The 23,617-nt window shown below is 38.4% G+C and overlaps 1 protein-coding gene across 2 annotated transcripts in view; it reads left to right on the plus strand.

Moving 5' to 3' along the window:
* Positions 1-16,982, plus strand: part of cenpi (centromere protein I) — a 57,302-nt gene extending 40,320 nt beyond the window's left edge. For both annotated transcript variants that reach the window (XM_069893108.1, XM_069893110.1), the window contains 6 exons: positions 2,143-2,278; positions 6,035-6,159; positions 9,754-9,802; positions 13,465-13,698; positions 14,783-14,821; positions 16,306-16,982. In XM_069893108.1, coding sequence (XP_069749209.1) covers positions 2,143-2,278; positions 6,035-6,159; positions 9,754-9,802; positions 13,465-13,698; positions 14,783-14,821; positions 16,306-16,413 — 691 coding nt within the window. In that variant the 3' untranslated portion in view covers positions 16,414-16,982. The remainder of the gene's footprint in view (positions 1-2,142; positions 2,279-6,034; positions 6,160-9,753; positions 9,803-13,464; positions 13,699-14,782; positions 14,822-16,305) is intronic.
* The last annotated feature ends 6,635 nt before the right edge of the window (positions 16,983-23,617 follow it).

Raw genomic sequence — 23,617 nt, forward strand, 5'->3', positions numbered from 1 at the left:
GGAACTTGAATCCATATTTTTATCTATTATAGAGGACTTGGTGGTTTGTTGCTTTTATAATATTTAACAAAGCTATTAAAATATGGATAATCCCAAATTGGATTTTGGCGATCTCTGGCAGGACAGCAGAACTTTATTGAAAATGGTGTTGGTACTTCTGAATGAGAGAAGGGAACATCAGCAACCATATTCTCGAACATAATACATTACAGGAACAGGCCCTTTGGCCTGCGATGTCTCTGTCAACTAATCTCATCCATCTGCACATGGTCTGTATCCTTCCATCCCCTGCTTGCTTGTTTGATTGCCTCAATACCTCTCAAATGTTACTGTTGTATCTGTTTCTACCACCACCTACCTCTCCCAGCAGTGTGCTTCAGGCACCCACTATGTTTTATAAATAAAGATTTGCCAAGTAAATCTTCTTTAAACATTCCTTCTCTCACCTTTAATCTATCTTCTAATGCTCTTTCCTCTCAGACACAGACCAGCACCCTCTCCAAAGTCCGCCCTGTTATGTGGTGAACAGAGCTACACACAATATTCTGAATGTGGCTCAACTAAAGTTTTATTCAGTTGCAACATGTTTTTCCAACTTTTATCTTCAGTACCTGGTCGATTAAGGTTGATCACATGCCTTCCTTGTCATACTATCTACTTGTGTTGCCAGTTTTCGAGGGCTCTGGACTTGCACCCTGATATTCTTCTTTACATCAGTGCATCATAAGGGTCCTGCCAGTTAATGTGTACATCCTTGCATTTTAGCTCCCAAAGCTTGTACTTTTTTTCTCAATGATTAATTTGTATGGATTGGTCAAGGATGTGTTTGCTGTTTGACTTTAATTTTAGATTTTAATCAAAAGTGTCTATAGTAATGATGAGCAATAACCATTGATTGTGAAATTGTACCTCAGTAGACTATCACTTGCTGATACCAAACTAAAAGGAAACTACCAAGAGAAATTGGGAGGTGTTCTAGTGCCTTTTTTTTTCAGGATTTGAGGTGACAGCTAGCTTGCTACAATACCTGGTCTTGTCTATATTCATTCATTCAGGTGCCTTGACGTTTGGCGTGGGCGTCATGTCTCTCCGTCCGTCATGATCTCTGACCCTGTGAATTGTAGTTGTTGTCTTCCCATTCTCCTTCGGTGAAGGCTCCATCTTTGAGCTGAGACCATAGTTGATGTTGAGTTCCTGATTATACAAGGGAAAAATACTGAAGTGGCTTCCTGTTGCCTTCTTCAATTGCAGTGTCCATTCTGAACAGGAAACCCTGGCCATTGATCAGCAGATTCATCTGCCCAGCATTTTTAGTTTTACAACCATAAATTCTAATTTGTAGAATCTGCTTGTAAAGCTATCCACCATCTGCAATTCATAGCTTAAAGTGACCCTGATTGGAGGCTAAACAAGCACTACACCTTGCCCAAGGGTGACCTGTAAGCTTTCGGACGGAAGGAGCGTCTTACACCTCCTTTTGCTGAACAATTGCACAACACCGATGTTCTACTTCATCTAATGTGTTATTACAAGTGTCCTGTAAAATGAAGCATAATGGATGAGATCTGGATTGTGAGACCCTTAAGAGAAAAAAAATATGTTCAGCAAATGATGGTGGAGGTCTGCAGTAAGAAAGCAAATAGAAGGATCGCCGTGGTAGTAAAGGCCTAGCTCAAATTTGGTAGGCTATCTGCTGCCAAATATTCTTTAATATTTGGCTAAGTGGAAATCAACTTGATTTGAATTGTGAATCATGTGGGTAAATTATTTCCCTTGGGTAATGGTCTCTATTTTGATCAGTGCACAAGGTTTAGATTACTATGTTTCGATTATTATGTTTCGATTATTGTACATTCACAAAAAAATGTTAAATTATATTACATTTGCATGGATTTAAACATTTATTGTAATGTTTATTTGAATACCTCACCTAGAATTGTGCATCTTTGATTCAGAGAAGGAAAGCATAGCCTGGTTTAGTTCCTTTCTAAGCAACTGGACCATTAGAAATTGTCCTTCAATTTTATCTCTCCTTGCTTGGGGTGGGGGCATGAGCTTGTATCTTTTTGCTGCTTTCAATGGCTTAAATTTGGAAGCTTGATTCAATGTTTAGAAGCTTTATAAATATATTTGTGATTTCAGGAACCCCTCTCTTTCTGGATTAGTGAATTCTGTTTTTGAACTTGTCGAATTTTGTGGACGAATGTTTACAGTAGCATTACAAATGGAAACTTACAACAGTCTACTATTGCACTTCATTCTCAACTTCTATGAGACGGTGAGCAAACTCTGAATTTTGCACAGAAAACTATTTCACCATTTTGTTATTCTCAAATGGAGTACAATTTGAGTAGATGTCAGTGTGGAGCTAATATTAACTGGAATCTCATTCAAGTGTCCCAACCCTAAATGGTGACTGGCCATTTCTATCTGGACGCTACCTCATCCACTGGGTCCCTTCAGCTTCTCTTTGTTCACTCCAGTTTTTGTTTCTATTAACTGGAAGAGTAATGTTTCAATAGTCATAGGGAATTTCAATATGCAGGTTGTTTGGGGAAACTGAGTTGGTACTGGATCCCAAGAGAAGGAATTGATCAAATACCTTCAAGGTGGCTTCTTAGAATAGCTTGTGGCTGAGCTGAACAGGGAAATGGCAATTCTGAATTGGATACTGTGTCAAGAATAAGAGTTGATGAGGAAGCTGAAGGTAAGGGAACTGTTGGGAGGTAGTGATCATAATATGATAGAATTCGCCCTGCAGTTTGAGAGGGAGAAACTAAAATTAGAGGTGTCGGTATCCTAATCCATATTTAGGGGACTACAGAGAATTGAGAGGCGGTGGCAAAAGCTCATTGGAAAGGCACACTAGCTTGAGGGATGGCAGAGCAACAGTGGCCAGAGTTTCTGCTTGAAATAAGGATGATGCAGGATGAGTATATTCCAAAAAAGAAGAGCTATTTGAATGGAAAAATTACAGCTGTGGCCAAAGTAAAAGCAAAACAAAGGGCATACAAGGAAGAAAAATTAATGTGAAGATAGAGGATTGGGAATAGAGGTATCCAATTCCCTGAAAGTGGCATCACAGGCAACTAAGAAGGATATTAAGAAGGAAAAGATGAACTTTGAATAAAATATGGCAAATTAGTATCCTCAATGATATTATTTGCCAGTTTTTAGTAGGAGATGGAGAGGAACTGTATTAGTATTTTGCATCAGACCTCACTGGAGGACTTTTGCAGTATACCAGACTTTTGAGGGTGTCCGGGAAGAAAGGTGAGTGCAGTCACGATCACCAACAAGAAAGTCCTTGGGAAGCTAAGAGGTCAAAGGGTGGATAAGCCTCCAAGATCCGATGGAATGAACCCTTGGGTTCTGAAAGAAGTAGCTATAGAAATTGTGGAGCCATTGGTAATGATCTTGCTAGAAATAATAGAGGGCTGGAAAATTGCAAAGGTACTCCACTATTTAAAAAGGGAGGGAGGACATTTTAGGCCATTTAGCCTTACATCAGTGGTTTGAAAGTCGTTCAAGTTGATTGTCAAGGATGAGATTACTGAGTACCTGGAGGTGCATGACAAGATAAGCCAAAGTCAGCATGTTTTCCTTTCAGGGAAAATTTTGCCTGACAAACCTATTGCAATTTTTTCAGGAACCCATAAGTAGGCAAGACAAAGGGCATACAATGAATGTTGTACATTTGGACTTTCAAAGGACCTTTGACAATGTGCTGTACATGAGGCTGCTTAACAAGATGAGAGCCAAAGGAATTACAGGAAAAATACTAGATGGGTAGATCATTAGCTAATCGGCAAGAAACAGAATGGGAATAAGGGATTCTATTCTGGTTAGCTTCTGGTTACCAGTGATGCTCCGCAGGGGTCCGTGTTCGTTCCACTTTTTTACGTTGTACGTTAATTATTTGGATTGCCGAATAATTGGCTTTCTGACTAAGTTTACAGATGATACAAAGATGGGTGGAGGAGCTGGTGGAGTGAAGAGGAAGCAGACTTGGATTACAACAATGAGCAAAGATGTGGCAAATGAAATAGATTGTTGGAAAGTGTATGGTTATGCACTTTGGTAGAAAGAATAAAAGGGCAGACTCTTTGGATGGTGAAAAAATTCAAAAGGTTCAAAGAGACTTGGGAGTCCTTGTGCAGGATACCATACAGGTTAACCTCCAGGTTGAGTTGGTGGTAAAGAAGGTGAATGCAATGTTGGCATTCATATCCAGAGGAATAGGATTCAAGAGCAGGGGTGTGATGTTGAGACTTTAGAAGGCACTATTGAGGCCTCACTTGGAGAACAGGGTACAGTTTTGGGTTCCTTATTTAAGAAAGGATGTGATTGTATTGGAGAAAGTTCAAAGAAGATTCAGAAGAATGATTCCTGGATGAGGTTTGGAGGAATATTTGATGGTTCTTGGCCGGTACTACTTGAGGTTCAGAAGAACGAAGTTGGGGGTGGGGGGGGAGAACTTCTATAAGCATTTTGAGTGTTGAAAGGCCTGGACAAAGTAGATGTGGAAAAGTTGTTCCCATGGTAGGGGGATCATTGGGGCTCAGAGATGGAGAGGGTGAGCAAATTTAAGTTCTTGAGAGTCACTATCTTGGAAGATCTCTCCTAGACTCCAGCATACTAATGGCATTGTGAAGAAAGCATGTCAGAGTCTCTACTTCCTTTGGAATTTGCGGAGTTTGGTACAACATTGGAAACACTGACATTTTTAGATGTGTGGAGAAAAGTGTACTGACTGCATACATCATGGTCTGGTATGGGGACACCACACCAATACCCCTGAGCATAAAGCTCTGCAAAAGGAAGTCACAGGCAAAACCCTCCTCACCATCGAGAATATCTATGTGAATGCTGCCATTGGAGAGCAACAGCAATCATCAAGGATCCTCACCAGCCAGCATACATTCTATTCTCATTACTACCATCTGGAAAGAGATAAAGGTGCCACAAGACTCATACCACCATGTTCAGGAACAGCTACCACCCCTTCACCATCAAACTCGATCAGGGACTCATTTAAGGACTTTTACTTGCATTTTTTCTCTCTGTATTGTACAGTGTTATTTACATTTCTTTATTTGTTTACATGTGTATATAGTGCAAAATAAAACTGTACACAATCAGTAAGTGGTAATTCTACCTTGCCTGCAGAAAAAAATCTCAGTATTGTATGTGATATCATGTATGTATTCTGACAAGAAATCTGAAAAATCATCTGCATCAGTACATAATGTGAATTGTCACATAGTGCATGTTTAACACCATCAGGTGGTGCAGATGCTTGCAGAAGTTGATTTCAAATACAGGTATTCCAAAAGTTAGGTCTTGGAGGTCAATTTTCAGATTTTATGACAAGTCTTTGAGCTATGATTATTGCTAGCAATTTTGTGCACTTGATGATCTATTGCAGAGAGGCAGCTTGGCATATATAATGAAGTCAAATAGAAGGGAACTTTCATTTAACTTGCTTCTGGAAAATCCGGTCATGCATATGATGTGCATCTTATCAGGGATGCTGAGACTTTCTTTACTGTTGCATATAGATACTTGCAGGGAGTTCAAAGGTTCATTCTCCAGTTTGATGCTTCCTTCAAATTTCCATTGTGACTTCTTGTACTCCAATCCTCCTTTTCACTTGCCAAGATTTTTGAATAGAACACCAGTCCCTTGGCCAACTCTACCATCTTCATATCTGTGCACAATATACCAGATATGCTCTCACCACCACTATATAATCTGAACAAGACATCCATACTAATGAATTGAAATCTTCATCCATAGAGATGAACATACCATTGACATTCCTAATTACTTTCCATAATAAAAGATTTACCTTGAGTAATTTAATGTTGTGAATACCAACAGTGCTCATTGTTTTAAAAACATTTTTGTTTCATCTTCCAAAATATTCTGCTAAAAATTCCTTTTACTTCATGCTATAGTTAATTGAAATCTGTTTTTTAATTTAATTGATTATTTCTTAAGCTTTTATAGTTACATGATATTCTATTCTCAGATTTCAGATATGTATTTGAAATATAGTCTACCAATGGTAGTTATGCCACCTGATGGTATCTTCTATCCAGCGCTGTTGAGTTTGGAATCAGTGAGCCTGAATCAGCTGTGCCACATTTTGTATCGGTAAGTATTTGATTTCCTGTCTCTCATCTCATTGGCACAAAATATTTATGAAATGTTTTTAATGCACTAAGATTTATCATAATATTATGAAATAAATATCCATTTAGTATCTATCGGTAAGGTTATGTCTTGAGCCTTCTGAGGCCAAAAGAACTTACAAATTAGCTTGGAATTCTTCATATTTCTTTGTAATTTGGGTAATCTTGTGGATTGTTGCTTAATTTAAAATGCTGCTGGAGGAATATATTGATTTACCTCAAACACTAGTGTCTGATGAGTGCGTCCTTGTGACTAATTTCAGAAATGAGGAATGCTACCACTATGTTTAGTTCTAACTTTGCTGACTGATATTCCCTAAATGAAGAGACAACAACCTGACCTTGTGTGAAAGAAGGCAATAATTTAGAAATTGTTGTTGGCTCACGGATCAGAACATAGCTGATATTCTGCTCCTGGATGTTGTTCATCTCAACTTGCACAAGTTGGAATTAGATAACTTCCATAGTCCACCAAGCTGATGACAATCTAGCTGCACATGGACATCAAATATTTCTATTTCTAGTGGAAGAGTGCAAGTAATGGATATGTAATAAAAATGAACCGATAAAATTTCATGGCTTCTTTGATCAAAGAGAATTGGGTAAATTCCAAAATTCCAGCTTCTCACCAAAGAATGATGTTACAATTTATAATCTTATTCTCTTTCCCTTGTTGACTTCAGGTCAAGTGTTTGGTTCCAAATTGCCTTCGTATTTTTCTGATTTTTTTTTCCCATTGTTAAACCTTTTCTGTCGATTGTGATGCAGATCATTACTAGTAAAACCCCTGGTATCCATGGGGACCTATGGAGATTGGTAGATGCTGGATAAGTGTATTTTCCGGATGCTTGAGACTTACTCTTACAATGCCTAACTAATACACCTGCATTAAGACTGGATCGTTTAAAAGACCAGACAAAAATACTTAATCTGAACAAAATGTCACTTGCATGGATATAAAAGGCTTAAAGCATTTTACTTTCTTTTCAGCCACTTCCTTTGAAAACATTATCTGTCATTGGACCTGCAGGTTCCTTCCCCTCCACAGGGCCACCCAAAAGACCAACAAGAACCTCCCCCAAATTTACAGTTGAATCCTCTGACTGTGGCAACTCTTACTAAACAGGGATAAGGAGACACTTAAAGAGAGTCACCCCAACGGCAAGTGGCATCAACTTGCTCATCATGCTGGGTGATGCCATTGCTGTTGCACACAACTTTATTCAAACAGCTGCTGCGACCAAAGTGTGGCGAGACACTGCTGGCTGAATATTTGCCCCATCTTCACCAAAGATTTATCTGTTACTTCAGAGAACATTTACTTTTACAATTTTAAACTTAATTTTTTTTACATATTAATTAGTTCTTATTTATCTTATTTTGTGTTATTTATTTTTCTCAATTTTTTTTTCTTGGTTGCTTGAGGCTACCAGTTGCTTGAATTCTGGATACCAGGGGTTTTACTGTATTTCTAATTTGCTGCCTTAAAGTGCCATATTGCAAGACACTACCAGCCAATGGATTTATTTTGTTAATCAAAACTGCTAACTTGGCCTAAAATAATATTGGTATATCAAGCCAAGTAAAAATTTAAATTCCTTGCAATTTGGTTATGACAATTGCTTTGGGTCAGGAATTCTGGTCCAAGACAGTACAATGGCAACAATGTTGTTTTTTATTGGTCATCCCAAAACCATACAGCACAAAACCAAACCCTTCAGCTCTTCTAGTCCATACTGAACTATTCTCCCTAGTCCCACACCCCTCCAATCCATGGACCTATCCACATTTTTCTTAAAAATTTAAATTGAGCCTGCATTCACTATTCTCTGTGCGAAAAATAACCCATCAAATCATACTAAGTAACACAAAACCTAAAGTAATACTAACATATAGTAAAAGCGGGAATGATATGATAAATACACAGCCTATATAAAGTAGAAATAATTGATGTAAGTGCAGTTTCACTTACCAGATTCAGGGAGACTGCGAGTTTTGACCACCCTGTAACAGCTTGGGTCAAAATGGCCTGCTACCGTGCTGTAGCAATAAATTTCTTTTAATTAAAATCTTTTAAAAATTCCACCATCTACTTTTTCCATAAAGGCGAAAAACCTTTCATAAAAGTGAACGCTGCTTTCTTTGTAAATGCAAATTTTTGTAATTTGAGTATTCGTAAAGTGGGGTATACCTATACCTCCATCAAATCTCCCCTCATTCTTCTACGCTCCGGGGAATAAAGTCCTAAACTGTTTAACCTTTCCCTGTAACTCAGTTCCTGAAGTCTCAGCAACATCCTGATACATATTCTCTGCACTCTGTCAATCTTATTGATATCTTTCCTGTATTTAAGTGACCAGAACTGCAAACAATACTCCAAATTTGGTCTACCCAATGAATATCTTGTACTATTTTCCCATAACATCCCAATTCCTTATATATACTCAATACTTTATGAAGTCTGAAAACTCTTTAACCCTATCTATCTGTGATACCACTTTCAGGGAATTGCATACCTCTATTCCCAGATCCTTCTATTCTACTGTACTCCTCAGTGCCCTATCATTTACTGTGTATGCCCCTTTTGGATCATCTTTCCAAAATGCAGCACTTTACATTTGTCTGCATTCAATTCCATCTGCTATTTTTAAACCCATTTTTCCAGTTGATCCATACCCTGCAAGCTTTGAAAGCCTTCTTCACTGACCACAACACCTCTGATCTTTGTGCCATCTGCAAACTTGTTGATCTAATTTATCACATTATCATCCAGATCGTTGATGTAGGTGACAAGCAACAATGTGCCCAGGACCAATCCCTGTGGCACACTGCAAGTCACAGACATTTGATGAAAAGCAATCATCCACTGCTGTTCTTTTGAATAAGTATTATTGTCTGCATTTGTCCATTTTCTAGTGTATCATTATTTCAGTGCCAAAGTTTTGATAACCGATATCTCATTTAAATCTTTCCATGGATTAGCTTCTTTTTGTAACCCATATTTCTGCCCCATATTCCTTCCTCCCTCTCTAGTAGTTTTTACAATCTCCTTTGCCTTCTGTGGACCCATGAATTAAAATGTGTTTCCAAAGCCCTCTCCACTTCTATTTTCTCCTTTGATTCTCATTAAAATGCATATTTTTGATCAAATGTTCAGATCCCCTTGTTTACTACAAAAAGAAAGATATTGCAAATGCTGATTATATCTGGAAAAAATCCTGGAAATTCTAAGCAGGGCCAATAGCATCCATGGAAATAGAAACTAGAATAATGTTTCCATCAAATGAACTTTTATTAATACTGGACTCGTGAGTTCAAATGATCAATGACCTTGAATATCAATATTTTTCCTCATTTGCATGAGCCCACTTTTAATCTGAGTGGCTCTTGGAAGCCTGGATAGTTTTTGAGTCATTAAAAATATTTGTATCAAAGCTTCAGAAAATCAAATATACTAAAAATTAGTGGTTTTTCAAATTTACTGTAGTTCTCCAGTTTTCTACAGCTTTGTAATACCAATATATGGAAAAACAATTTTGCTTCTTTTTTTTTTCAGGTATCGTACAAATCTTATAGCTTTGAAGTCATTGGATCCGAACAAAAATGTAAGGTTATCTATCATGAGCCATTTTGAGTTGCAAGATTATATTACATGGTGGTTGAAATTTGTACTTGTTTATGACAATAAGCTATGTACATATGCATCAATTCTTACTTGCTTCAGCTAAACAGGTACTTGTGTAAAAAGAAATACTATAATAGTACAATAAATCACCCAGGATGGAAAGAGATCATAAATATAAACAGAAGATAAATATTTACAGTTACATTTAGTGCAAGAAAAAGCCTGGTGCATCAATAGTGCAGACAGGTCTTTTTGTGGTCCTTGTAGGTTGAGGGGGGAGGTGGGGAGGAGTTACTTTCCTAAAATAGTGAAATGCAATTTTTGGTTGTTTTGTTCACTTTTACGAAGCCCATGTTGTTGATGACATTTTATAAACTCTTAAAATCCTTCATCAGATTATGTTTATTGATGGCTGTCAGTAAGTCTTAGCATGGGTGAAAAGTTTACTGAGTCAGAAGCTGGTGTTCTCTTTGTTAACAGTGTATTTGATTTGGGATCTGAATCATTCCAGAATGTTTTGTAGTCTAATGGATGGGTGTGGTTAGTCTTATAAGTGACTGTGAAGAAGTCAAATATTCTATGAAATCATTTTGTGAAGTTGGTCTCAGAACACCTCCCCTTTAACAATAGCTGAATTAATTTTTCTCTGTCCCACCAATGCAAGCTTCTCATTCAATAAGTACTCTAGTGCTGGAATTCTGAAATAAAAATAATGATTCTGAAGTTTCTCAGCAGATATAGTTAGCATTTCAAATCCATTATGTTTTATCAGTGATAAGAGAGTAATACCAGCTTAATGTTGAAGGAAGAGGGAGCAAACGACAGTCTTTTAGGGTGGAGGCTAAAGAGATTTGAAGTTTACAATTTGTGCTGGTGTTTTCTGAAAAGAGATAATAAATGCTGAAAAGCAAACTCTGGGAATGAGCAGTGTCTGTGGAAAGTATTGGGGGGACAGATTGTCAACATTTCCAGTCAAGACTTTACACCAGGCAAAACGACAATTCTTTCAACAACCCCATCTTTCCCTCCCACCCCACCCCCTCCCACCGATGCAACTCAACCCGCTGAGTTCCTCCATCAATTTGTATTTTGTCCCACATTCTAGCATTTAAAGTCCCTCAAGAGCAATAATAAAGATGTTATTAACAAAAGGAGCTCTTGGTGGAGGAAAAACTTTTAAATCAATTTTTAACCTTTTGCCATTTTCTGCATTTCTTGAAGAAGGCAAAAAATCCCTCAAATTTTGGAAGATTATCAACTTTGGAATGTATTTTCCATCTCTGCAACACTGAGGAAGTGAGAATGCAGTTTATCAAGACTTGGGATATTTTGTAACTTAAATTCCCTTGTATTTGTACTTGGAAAAACTGATATTAATTATTTTAAATTCTTTCATTTGTGGATGGAAGGTAGTTATATAATATTTGTCTAATGCCCAGTCATTCCCCTTGTTTTTCTCTTATTGTTGTCTCCATGTAATTAATATTTTTTGGTTCAATTTTGCATTGTTTTTCAGCTCCATGAACATGTTATGCCTTGCAAAGTTATTCAGCTTGGTCTTCTCTTTATTTTTCCTCTGACATTCCTATTATAAAATAGTAATCTGGTATTATCCATAATCTCCTTGGTTAACAATGAATGGATCAACTTTCTTGTCGAGTTTTTATTTCAGAATGCATTGCACATTTCGGAATGTGTTACACATTCCATTATTAATGCGAAGACAATTCTGGATTAAGCTGGAAACATGCTTGACAGATGTGACAGGGCTTGCGTGCTATTGCATCATTTAAGGTGAAACAAGACAGTATCATTAACTGTGATGCATCTCTTCTGGATGAACTCTATGCCTTCTCTGCTCTCTTTGAAAGGGAAAAACAATGAAGAGTCCTTGTGCGTCCCTGGTTACTGTGTTCCCAGGCTGTGTACCTGGCTATGTCCTTAAAACCGTTGCAAACCAACTGGCTGGAGATTATCATCAACCTTTTGCTCTGCAAATGAATTCTTAAATCCTTATTGTCAGTCTCCAGTCTGTGCTAGTCAGCAGCATCACCTCCTCCACAGTGACACTCCATACAGGGGCACCCCAAGGCTATGTCATTGGTCCCCTACTCCCTGTGCACTTACAACTGTATAGCCAAGTTTGGCTCGAATGCATTCTCCAAATCCATTGTCGATGCCACAGTATAAGAATTGCCTGCAACGAGTGAACTTGGTGGAATGAGAAGTGAGACTGGACTGTGAACCAAGGAACTTTTCTGAACTTACACACATATTACATACATGTGCGCTTAGAATTAGAAGGGGGTTAAGTAAGTAAATAGAGTTAAGTTAAAGTGTGATTCTATTTTCATGTTTAAAGATACTTAAAAGCAACTTTTGTTTAAGTAACCATTTGTCTTGGTGAATATCTATTGCTGCTGGGTTTTGGGGTCCTCTGGGCTCGTAACAATACTGTGCACAGAATTTAACATTTATAAAGTTCACCAGGCTTTGGTGCTTGAAAGGCAAATAGTTACCGCTCAGGGAGTTTCTTGTCGATTTTCAGAGAGATTTGTTGTTCCAGGACATCCAAACTGATGTACTTCCATCAGTCACTTCAGTGTCTTGCTTACGAAACTTGCCCCTTCAGGCTTCTCCAGATAATAACCTCTTTCTTTCAGGACACCACAGAGTTCCTTTTTGTTACTCTTATTCCAAGTGAAACTTAGACAGCCAGTCCTCTCCTCTTGCATAAACCACAAGGGCTTTGACCAGGCCATCTTCCACAAGCTTACCAGCTTGTCTAGTTCCAGTCCCAGTTGCTTCTGCTGGCTGTAACACTGTAGAAGTCATCTCTCTCTCTCTCTCTCTCTCTCTCTCTCTCTCTCTCTCTCTCTCTCTCACACAGAGAGAAAGCCTGTTTGACTCTCTGCTTGCAAAACCACATGATTCTCTTAGAACAACAAGTTCTCTTCCAGACAATCTGTGGCTCCAACAAGATCTTTCATCTGTTGCCTTTTGTAAACAACAATCCATTAGTGAAGTCTCTTGTGCACTCTCCAAAGCTCTTGCAAAAGCTATGGAGCTGATATGTCAAGCATGGGGCAGAGCTCCAATATTTTAAACAAGATCTGTTTCAAAGTGTTTGTATGTGACCTACTCCAACAAACCTTTCCCAATTTATCTCCCAAAAACATATCTATATACTCTGTCACAATCCAATCATTCATGAATACCATGGAGCTCAAAAAATGTTTTCATTATGTATGGGAGAATTTGTGTAAAGTTGGATTTCTGGAAGTTGAGTCATTCATAACTTGTGGAGTCTGCATACTTTAAAAAAATATTTTTATTGTTTAACATATAAGCATACATAATAAATGATGATTACATAATGATTCAATTGTATGCAAATACATAAGGGAGAAAAAATAATGCATAAATAATAAAATATGCATAACTACATTAATAGTTAATTATAATAACTCTATCTAGTATTAAATGTGTGCAATGATGTGAGACCCATTTATTATACTGTTATAATAAAATAATAAAGATAAAGACAAGTTGCGAATATATTTGAACTTTTATTAAAATTGAAATCTGAGTAACTGATTTGATTAAGTGGGACACCACATATCTGTTCAAAATGTTTTCCAGGTGCACATAGGATTAAAGATGAATAGGAAAATATTTCAACAATACAATACATTTGTAAGAGCTACAATCAGTTGCTTGTGGACATCTGGAAACTTTGCACAAGATATTAGTTTGATGGGTATTGGGATTGAAGACCATCTCTTGGATCAAATAAAGATTTTGGATTCTAAGCACAGCTTTAATATTGTTAATCATCCAGCACTCATGGGATATGCCATAAACTTTATCAAGAAGGTAAACATTGAGAATTGAAGGTTTGAAATGAAAAGATGTAAGAGAATCTATGCCAAAGTGAACTTGGTGTGTCAGTATGTTTTCTTCTGTTTGTGTTAATATACTCCATTATTAAACTTTTTAATTATTATGGTTGAGGGAACCTTTAGTTGAAACCTGTGGTCTAAAGTTGGGTCTATAGCTGTGCTTTTCTTCTTGAAATAAAGCCAAAAGAAGTTTCCTTTTTCACATTTAGACAAATCTACTTTCTTTCGACGAGGAGGGAAACTGCAATTTTGTTCTCAAAAAAGTTTACTGAAGTTGCAAGCTAACCTATCTAAAGTAAAATCAAAAAGTACAAACAATTTTTTTTAAAGTCAATGTAGAACAATTCTGCTTCCTTCAGTGGCATTTGTATCGTTAAATGGTCCCCTTGCTTCGACTTCAGTATCCTCATTGCACATCATACTGTTGAACCCCATTATGTTTTTTTGCATTGAAGAAGTCACTGTCTTATTTTCCATTCTTGATCTTTTCAAAAAATAATTTTTTGTAGCCTCTTTGTTTTGTTCATATTAGATATTTACAATGTCATGCCATTTTTGAAGACCAAATTAGTGAGGCTAATTGTTGAGATGCGCTCACTTTTTTTGTTGCTTTCAACTTGTTCAACTGATGCAGTGTCTCAAGTTAAAATGTCTTTTAGCCCTTTGCTTCACAGATGCTGCCCAACCCACTGAGTTCTAGCAGCAGTTTGTTTTCTGCTGATGGCTGATTTAATTTTTTTTCATTTTTTCTATATTTACGTTTCTAAATTTTGTAATCAGTTTCTTGTGGTGAGTTGTAGTTCCACAGGAGCAGAGTAAAAAAAATTGGTTTTACTCCTATATTTCTACCTACAATTTGACAATTCAAAATCATTAATTTCTGTAGTTCTATTTATTCATACTTGGATTATCCCAAAATTTGATTTTTCGTGTTGTACAAAGGTGCTCTCTTCAATAGGTTGGATGATAAGGTCTGCTACATTATCAATATGAAAATTTTGCTTGAGGAAAGATTAGTGATTTCACCCTTGATAATTCCATGATTAAACTTGTTGCAGGGTTGGCCCAATGGAAGGAAGAAACTAAATGCAATACAGGTATGTAACTTAAAGATGTGATGGAATATGCATGAAGAAATTAGTTTTGAGCAATTCATCCACACCCTGTCTCTCTCTGTCAGATCTGACTTGGTGAGGGCTGTTTATAATTTTTTTAAAATCCCATGTATGCACAAATATGCATGCTGGCACACCTGCGATTTTTGCCAACCAAATATTCTGGCAATTACATTCAATACTATTAATGCCTCTTTTTTTTCCCCAGAGAAAAGGGCCCCAGGTGAGTGTAAAAGGGACATGGGAAACATTACTTCATAAACCAGAGGATGAACCATGGGATTTCAGAATAGTTGGTGGGGATATTGGAGTTTTATGGTACATTGAATTATTAAAACAAAGACATTTGGCCCATTGAAACCATACCATCTCTGCAAAGCAATTCAAGTGGGCTCCTTTCGTGATTTTTTTTTCATTTTCTAATTTGATAATGAACACCTTGATGCTTTCATTTCTATCATTCATCAGCAAGTAATTGGTCATAACTATTCACTTGATTTAATAAAATACTGTATATTTCAGTGTACAAGTCGACCAGCAATAGGTTGATGCCCCTTTTTAGCTTCATTTTAATGGTTTTATGTTATATCTGGCATATGTTGACCCCCATTTTTTGAGCTGTCTGGGCCTCCCAGAAACAACCTAAAAACTTTTAAAACACCTCAATCACAAGGAACAAAGCTGTAAATTATGTAAGTTTTTGAAAAAATATATACCTCGGCCAACTAGGCAATAGTGGCGATGGCCCATGGAGCTGGAGCGGTGACGTCGTACTACCGGCAGGAGCAGCAACTTCAGCCTATCAGTCAGGAAGGGCGACCTCAGGGTCCCAGCTAGGAGCGATTATCGTGGCAGTAGGGAAGAGTCGGGGATGGGTGGTGCTTTCAGCATTGTCTTGTACGCCAAATTGACTAGAATCTTTTTTTGTGTGAATTTAAGGTCTCAAAAATATATCCACCCCCCCACCCACCACCTTGAGAATTTTTTTTAGGGTTTTTTTTAGGGTTTCACGACTCAACTTGTACACCAAAATATACGTTAACTTTTTATTTGCAATCTCCCTGAATCTTTTATCCATCTTACTTGGGCTGTACATCTTTTAAACTATCTGCTAATAGTATAGCTTTCTTTATCCCATTTGAAATTTTCATGATTTTGTACATCTCTTTCAAATCCTAAACTTGTTTCATGGAGAACAACCCCAGCTTAATCATGTAATTGAACTCCTTTATCTCTACAACCCTTTGTGGATTTTATACTGGGAAAGCAAAATCATGCAGGTGCCGGAAATATGAAATAGAAACAAAAGCTGCTTTCAATATTCTGTGGATCAAGCAGCAATAGTATACAGAGAAATAGTATAGCTTCCAGTCCAATTATTGCTTGGTTACGCCACATAATTTGTTTGGTGATAGAACTGCATAATATTAGAATATCTTTTGACTCTAATTTGCTTTGTTTTTAAGGGAAAAGCGTGGAACGGGTATGTGAAGTATTTATACAACCAAGGACTTGATGGACTTAAATACTTCCTTGAAAGCAGCACCCACATGTCATCCAGCTCAGAACATTAAACTACAGGCATTTCATTGCAAAAATCTGTAAATTGAGTGATACCGCCATACTTCATTACACTTTGCTGTACAAATAAGTGAATTAGGCATCAGAATAAATGGGAGTGTGATGTTGAATGAAGGATTTGGTAAAGTTGTCAGAAAGGACAACTTTTAATCCATATTTTAATCTAAACGCAACAGCTTTCAAGTAGAATTGTAAAGACTAGTCAAAAATTGTCAATTGGTTGTGAATAGCAGTGGCAAGATGATCATTCTGAGAGGACATTAACATTCTGACCCTATTTGGACACAAATAATTTGGAAACTGACCAACCAATAAAAAGATAATTCTGGATTTTTTTTATTCTGCTTTATGTTTTAGCATTACCCCATCGTCCTTCTGGTGTATGAACCATTCATTACAAGAACTTTATGAAGTTAAATGCTGTTGTACCAAATAATGTAGGAACACAAGTAAAAAGAGCCCACAGTTTTAAAGCATCTCTCCTGAGGACAATCCACAGGGAATCTGCTAAGTACAGTATATTGTATTGAAAGAGATGATGAATAAAATGATTTGATAGCTCTTTCTGCAGTTATGGTCACAGTGCCTTATAAATACTTTATTGGTAATAATGAAGTACCTTCCAAATAATCTTTTACACTTGCACAGGCAAGGTGAATTATAGAAAGCATTTTTCTTTCAAAAAAAATATAAATTCAATGGAATTCTTTTCCAATAATTAGTTGGATCCTAAGAGCCACTTCAATCATTGATGCCTCTAGTTATTTTAAACTTAACAAGCAGTTATTTTAATTCAGTCTAATGAATGAAACATTGTATTTTCCATCAATGTAAAACAAAAGTGATTGTCTAAAGTCTCTTGAGTATGTAAAAGCGAATAGTGCGGGAATGCTTTTGCTAATTCTGACATTCATATATCTAAAATTTCAACAGGTATTTGTTTTAAATTGTGCAGTTGACAACTGTGATGGTTATTGTGTATCACATAACATGGATGTGAAGATTATTCCCACAAAATTAGAATCAGAATTTATTGCCATAAATGTGTCATGAAATTTGTTTTGCAGCAGCCTTGTGCATTACAGGTACAAAAATTGCTGTAGATTAATTTCCATATTGAAAAAAAATTAGTGCAAAGAACAGTAGGAGGTAATGTCTGTGGTTCATTGTCCATTCAGAAATCTGAAGGGGAGGGGAAGAAGCTGTTTTCGTTCCATGGAGTGTTTTTCTTCAGGCTCCTGTGCGTCCTTCCTGATGGTAGCAGTGAGAAGAAGGCATGGGCTGGGTAGTGAGGGTTCTTGTTAGATGCTGCTTTCTTGAGACATCGCCTCTTGTAGATGTCCTTAATGGAGCATACTAATGCCCATGATGGTACTGGCAGAGTTCACAACCCTCTGTAGCCTTTTCTTGACCTGTGCATTGGCTCCTGCATACCAGACAGTGATAAAACCAGTCAGAATGCTCTCCACGGTACATCTGCAGAAATTTGGAGACGTACAATATCTCCTCAAAGTACTAATGAAGTATAGCTGCTGGAGAGCCTTCTTTTTTGATTACATTGACATGAAGGCCCCAGGATAGATCTTCAGAGACAATGACACCCAGGAATTTGAAGTTCTTTACCCTTTCCACTGCTGGCCCTCAAGGACTGGTTTGTATTCTGGTTTCACCTTCCTGAATATAGTCATTTTCTTGGTTTTGATCATTTATTTGCTCTCGGTAGAAAGAAATTAACATTGAAGGAAGTAGAAATTTATTTTTGCCTCCAAGGAGTTGTATATTCAGCCATATTTGACGTTGGCTACGTGGGCTGTCCAAACTCCTCACCCAAGACATGACTGACTGATGTGTCTTCAACTTTCTTTTTCAATTCTGACATACCCTGCATTCTAAAGATCTCTTGATTTCAACCTTATTCAATACCTGGATTGGTCTTCTGAAAGGAAATTTCTGTCTTCAGACCTGGATGCCTGGCTGCTTGTCTTCTGACCCTGACCCAAGTTCTGGACTCTACAAACAAAAAGTAATCTCAGAAACCACCTAACCAAGCCCTTCAGAATCTGAAATTTCCATGAGAAGATTGGCTTATTCTTTAAAACTCCAGAAATTGTAAATCAATTTTACTCCATTTACCCAGGAATCAATCTGATAGAAAATGTTGGAAATATTCAACAGATTGGAGAGTACATGTGAAAAGTTAATCAAACTTTTGTACCATTTCTCAATAGCTCAGCCTTCAATACCATTACTTCTTCAGTACTGGTCAAAAAGCTGCAAAATCGAGACCTCCATAACCTCCTCTACAACTGGGTCCTTGACTTTCTCATCGGAAGACCACAGTCAGTATGATTTGGAAACAATGTATCCTCCTCACTGATCATCAATACAGACGCACCCCAAGGACTCTACTCGTTATATACTCATGACTGTGGCCTGGAATAATTCCAATGCCATCTATAAGTTTGCCCAATGACGCCACAGTTGTCGGCAGAATCACAAATGGCAATGAGGAAGCGTACAGGAGGGAGATAAATCAGCTTGTTGAATGGTATTATAACAACCACCTTGCGCTCAATGTTAGCAATACTAAGGAGATGATTGTGGACTTCAGGTGGAAGTTAGGGGAACACAACCCAGTCCGTATCAAGGGCTCAGTGATGAAGAGGGTCAAGAACTTCAAATTCTCCGAGGATCTGTCCTGAAGCCTCCACGTTGATGCCATCACAAAGAAGGTTTGCCAATAGCTATACTTTGTGAGGTGTCTGATGAGGTTCAGTATGTCACTGAAGTCTCGTAAACTTTTAAGGTGTACCATGGAGAGTATTCTGGTTGGTGCATCACTGCCTGGTTTGGAGGCGCCAACTCTCAGGGCAAGAATAAACACCAGAGGGTTGTTGGCCTACAACATTATAGACACCAGATTTCACTCCATCGAGGACGTCTACATGAGGCGGTGTCTTAAAAAAGCAGCTTCTATCCTCATTCTGCCACTTGGAGAAAAGGTACAGGAGCTTAAAGAGGAGCACTCAGCAGCACAAGGACAGCTTCCCTGCTGCCAACAGATGACTAAATAATCAATGAATCAAAAACACTGCCTTACTTTTTGTGTACTATTATTTTATATAGTAATGTCGTAAGATGGTAATATTTGTACTAAGATGCTGCTGCAAACCCCGGATTTCATGATAATAAATTCTGATTCTCCTTCTGATTCTTAATATTTCATATTAATTCCCTTTCATCAGAATTGGATAAATTTAATAAACCTTTGTTCACTGCCTTCAAGTCAATCTAAACTTGGACAGAAATATCTTGAAATTTCATGTGAATGCCAATATTCTCTTCTGCTCTGTCTATTAGAAAATAACTAAAACTTTGCTAATATAATGGATGTCAACCTGAATGAATTTTAATCATGTGAACATGTATGAAATGAAACACGGAAGTCTGCAGATGCTGTGATTGTAGTAAAAATATTGGAGGAACTCAGCTGGTCTTTTCAGCTCAACTGAGTTGAATTTTGCATTTTTATGGTGTTCAGACATTACAGTTATGAGAAAAAGCACCACTGATTTTTTTTTAAATTAAATACTGAATTGTCTACCTTTAAAAATCTATAGGAGGGGGGAAAAACACATGTTCACTCAAAACAGACACTGGGCTTTTTCCAGATAAGCTAAATTGGCATTTAAATTAACTATTCAAAGCCATCATTCAAAACCCCCAAACTAAACTGATTTTTGGCTGACAATTTCAAAGCACACTAAAATATGTTTTGTTCTGAATAAGATTACAAAGGTGTTAATGGTCTGTAGATTCTACCCAAAACTTGCTTAACAGCACTACATGAAAACCCATTCACAGTTTACACATTGTTAAAGAGTAGCAGCAATCATGTTGGAAGCACTTTCCATTTATCAATAATTTTCCACATACCCAGCAACTTATTAAGAGTATCTGTCAAACAGCACAATGACTGTCAATAACTACAGGGCTCACACACCAGTGCTAAGGTGCTGGCATGGTTCTGTTCTGATCATATCTCATTCTTGAAGCTTCCTTCCCCTTTGTAAATATTGAATGGCTTGGTATTACTTATTGACTGATAATTTATGTGTTAATTAAAAGCATAAGTGCAGATGTTAAAGTGGATTAGAAGTGACCCAGACAGCAACTAATTTGTATGTAAAAATTGAAATCCATTCAAGTTGACTTGTTCATTGAAACACTTGTTTTTTTAATATTTTGGGTTTTTTTAAATATATGTAATTTATAAACTTTTAAATAAAACAGTATTGGTTAGGATTTTTTAAAATTACAATGATTACATGATGGTTTTTACCACACCTGTTTGTGTGAAGCACTTGTTTGACATTAATCATTCCCATTTCTTAAGAAAGTACACCCTGAGATGTGTTGAGACATGGAACAATATGCCTCAAACAAGTTCAAAGAGATGTCTATCTCTGAAACTTTGAATGAGATGAACTGGTATTAGATGGGTGACTCTGTCTACCTAGCCTTAATACTACTCATTCCCACTGGCGTGACTCGAATAAAATCTGTGTCTTGTATTTTGTGGTTCTGCTGTGCATTTTTGTACCATCGCAGGTGGCATGGCTATTACGTATAGGAGACAAAAGACACTTTCAGGTGGTCAATTGCCCTGCTTGTAAAGCCACATATTTTGACAATATGTGGCTTTTGGGAGGCCACCTGAATATGCAGGAGGCGCTTGCAAGGTGAACTTTGTAACCCTCCTCCGAGAGGGATAATCGCTGCAACACAGTGGCCTCCCCAACCATCTGAATGCAGCGGCCTAAAGTGGCTGCATTTGGGATGACAGTCAGCTGGCGAACGCCTGACAGCCCCTCTCCCAGCTGCTCCTTCCCCCGGCGCAGGACGTCAGGGCATGGGCAGCTGGCTCGCCTGTCAGCGCGGGAACTGCGGGGCTAGAGCGATCGGTGGGGAGAACGGGAGCTGGAGCGGCCAGCAGGGGAGAATGGGGGATGGAGCGACCAGCGGGGGGGGAAGGGGACTGGCCGAAACAATGCCAGTACCCGACTCAAGCGCTATATTCACCCGCCAGCTGCTCCAGCCCTGTGAGTGGGGAGAGAGCAGGGCAGCAGGATCAATGTGGGGACGTCCCGCGCAGCTGCCACCTGAACGGCAATTTAAAGGGCCGCTTCTGCTTCTTCAGGTGCATTCTACGCTAAGAATGCACCTGAAAAAGCCTAAAGATATATTGCCTGACGTTTTGGGCCTAAACCAGAAGCAGGAAATCTCTGTCTCAGAAGTCAGACCAACAAAAGGTGTTAATTGGATATTATAAGGGACTGAGGTAAGAATTTATCATTACCAAAAGGGGACAGAATGGAGAGACAGGGAAAGGCAACTGGTGATGAAAGTTAAAAAAGCCAGAGAAATCAATATGAAGGCCATCTGGTTGGAGGGTGCCCAGTCAGAAGATGAGGTGTTCTTCCAATGTGTGGGTGGTCTCAGTTTGGCAGTGTATGAGACCATAGACAGACATGTTAGCCTCCACCAAGCCAAAATCCCAGGTACACACCTCAGCCGTCAGGATCTCAGCAATGGACGCTCCTCAGGTGGATCTAGAGTCACCGCCAGCAAATTTTTCAGGCCTTTGTAGATCCCTCAAATACTCCCTGGTGCTCGTCTGCTGGTTCCAGTGCCTCAGAAATTGAGCACAGCTACTTACTTAAGGTAATGTGCACCTGGAGTCCAAAGAGCTGCATCGAGCTGCAGTCACATCACCTCCATCTTGATGACGTATCTGCGCAAGGCAGCAGCCAGACCAACAGCATTGTGAATTCAATAGGGAAACAGATGGGAGATTCTGCAGCCAGCAAAGAGACTCCAGGATAATGTCTTGGATCAGGGTGCTTGGCTCCAGCATGTTTCTGAGTGGTGCAGAATATTCTTAAAGGGGGGGTACAAATTGGAACAGTGTCTCCTCACTTACTATCATCACAGGCACACCTCAAGTTATGCATGCTGAGCCCACTGCTCTACTCACTTTACATCCATGACTGTGTGGCCAAGCACAATTCCAATGCTTTGGATAGATTTGCCGATGACACCAGGGTTGTCGGCAGAATCACAAACAGCAATGAGGAAGCGTACTGGAGGGAGATAGATCAGCTTGTTGAGTGGTGTCACACCAACAATCTTGCACTCCATGTTAGCAAAACCAAGAAGGAAGTCAGGAAAACACAAACCAATCCTCATCAAGAGCTCAGAACTTCAAATTCCTGGGTCTCAACATCTCCAAGGATTTGTCCTGAACCCTCCATATCAATGTAATCATGAAGAAGGCTCTCCAACAGCTATACTTTGTGAGAGGTTTGAGGAGATATGGTATGTGTCCGATGACTCTAGAAAACTACCGGGTTGCATCGCTCAGGACAAGAAAAAACTCAAGAGAGTTGTTAACTTGCCTGGGCACCAGGCTACACCATTGAGGACATCTTCAAGAGGCAGTGTCTTAAGAAAGCAGGTTCTATCTTCAAGGACCTCCACCACCCAGACCATGTTCTCTTCACTCTACTACCATTGAGAAACTTCTCCATGGATTGCCACCTTGTCATGGTGGAAAAGCTTGTGATCCCGAGAGTGATGCCATCTGAAGTTATGCTCCTGGTAGGGTCATCCATGGCAGTGAGGTCCCTGACAAAGAACAATCCAACCAAGTCCTCAACAGTGGAACAGGTGGACGAAGTTATTCTGAACTGATCAACTGTGAAGACAGACGAAGGCTGCAACAAATCCATTAGTTCCAATTGTCGTGGTTTTCATTCCATTGGAATTGGTTGATTAGTGAAGTATCATGTGCTTCTTGGAGTGCAACATCGAGTACACGTAAAACAAATACACGCATAGGTGTCTTCACTCTGAGGATTAATGGAATGAAGGCCATCATCCTCGATTATGAGGGATAGTTACGACTATCATTGGGAAAAGGAGTCTAAAGATAAGCACTCAGCAGTACCAGGACTTTTTGTGCACTATTCATTTTTGTACAGTGGTTTATATGAATGTGTGCACTGTGATTCTGCCATTAAACAATGAATTTTGTGACTTGTTCATGACAAAAAATTCTGATTTTGAATATTTGATGACTTAGAATTTAGGAGAATGAGAGGGATCTCACTGAAATATTTCAAATGTTGAAAGGCA

Source organism: Narcine bancroftii, chromosome 8 (assembly GCF_036971445.1).
Source record: "Narcine bancroftii isolate sNarBan1 chromosome 8, sNarBan1.hap1, whole genome shotgun sequence".
Lineage (NCBI taxonomy): Eukaryota > Metazoa > Chordata > Chondrichthyes > Torpediniformes > Narcinidae > Narcine > Narcine bancroftii.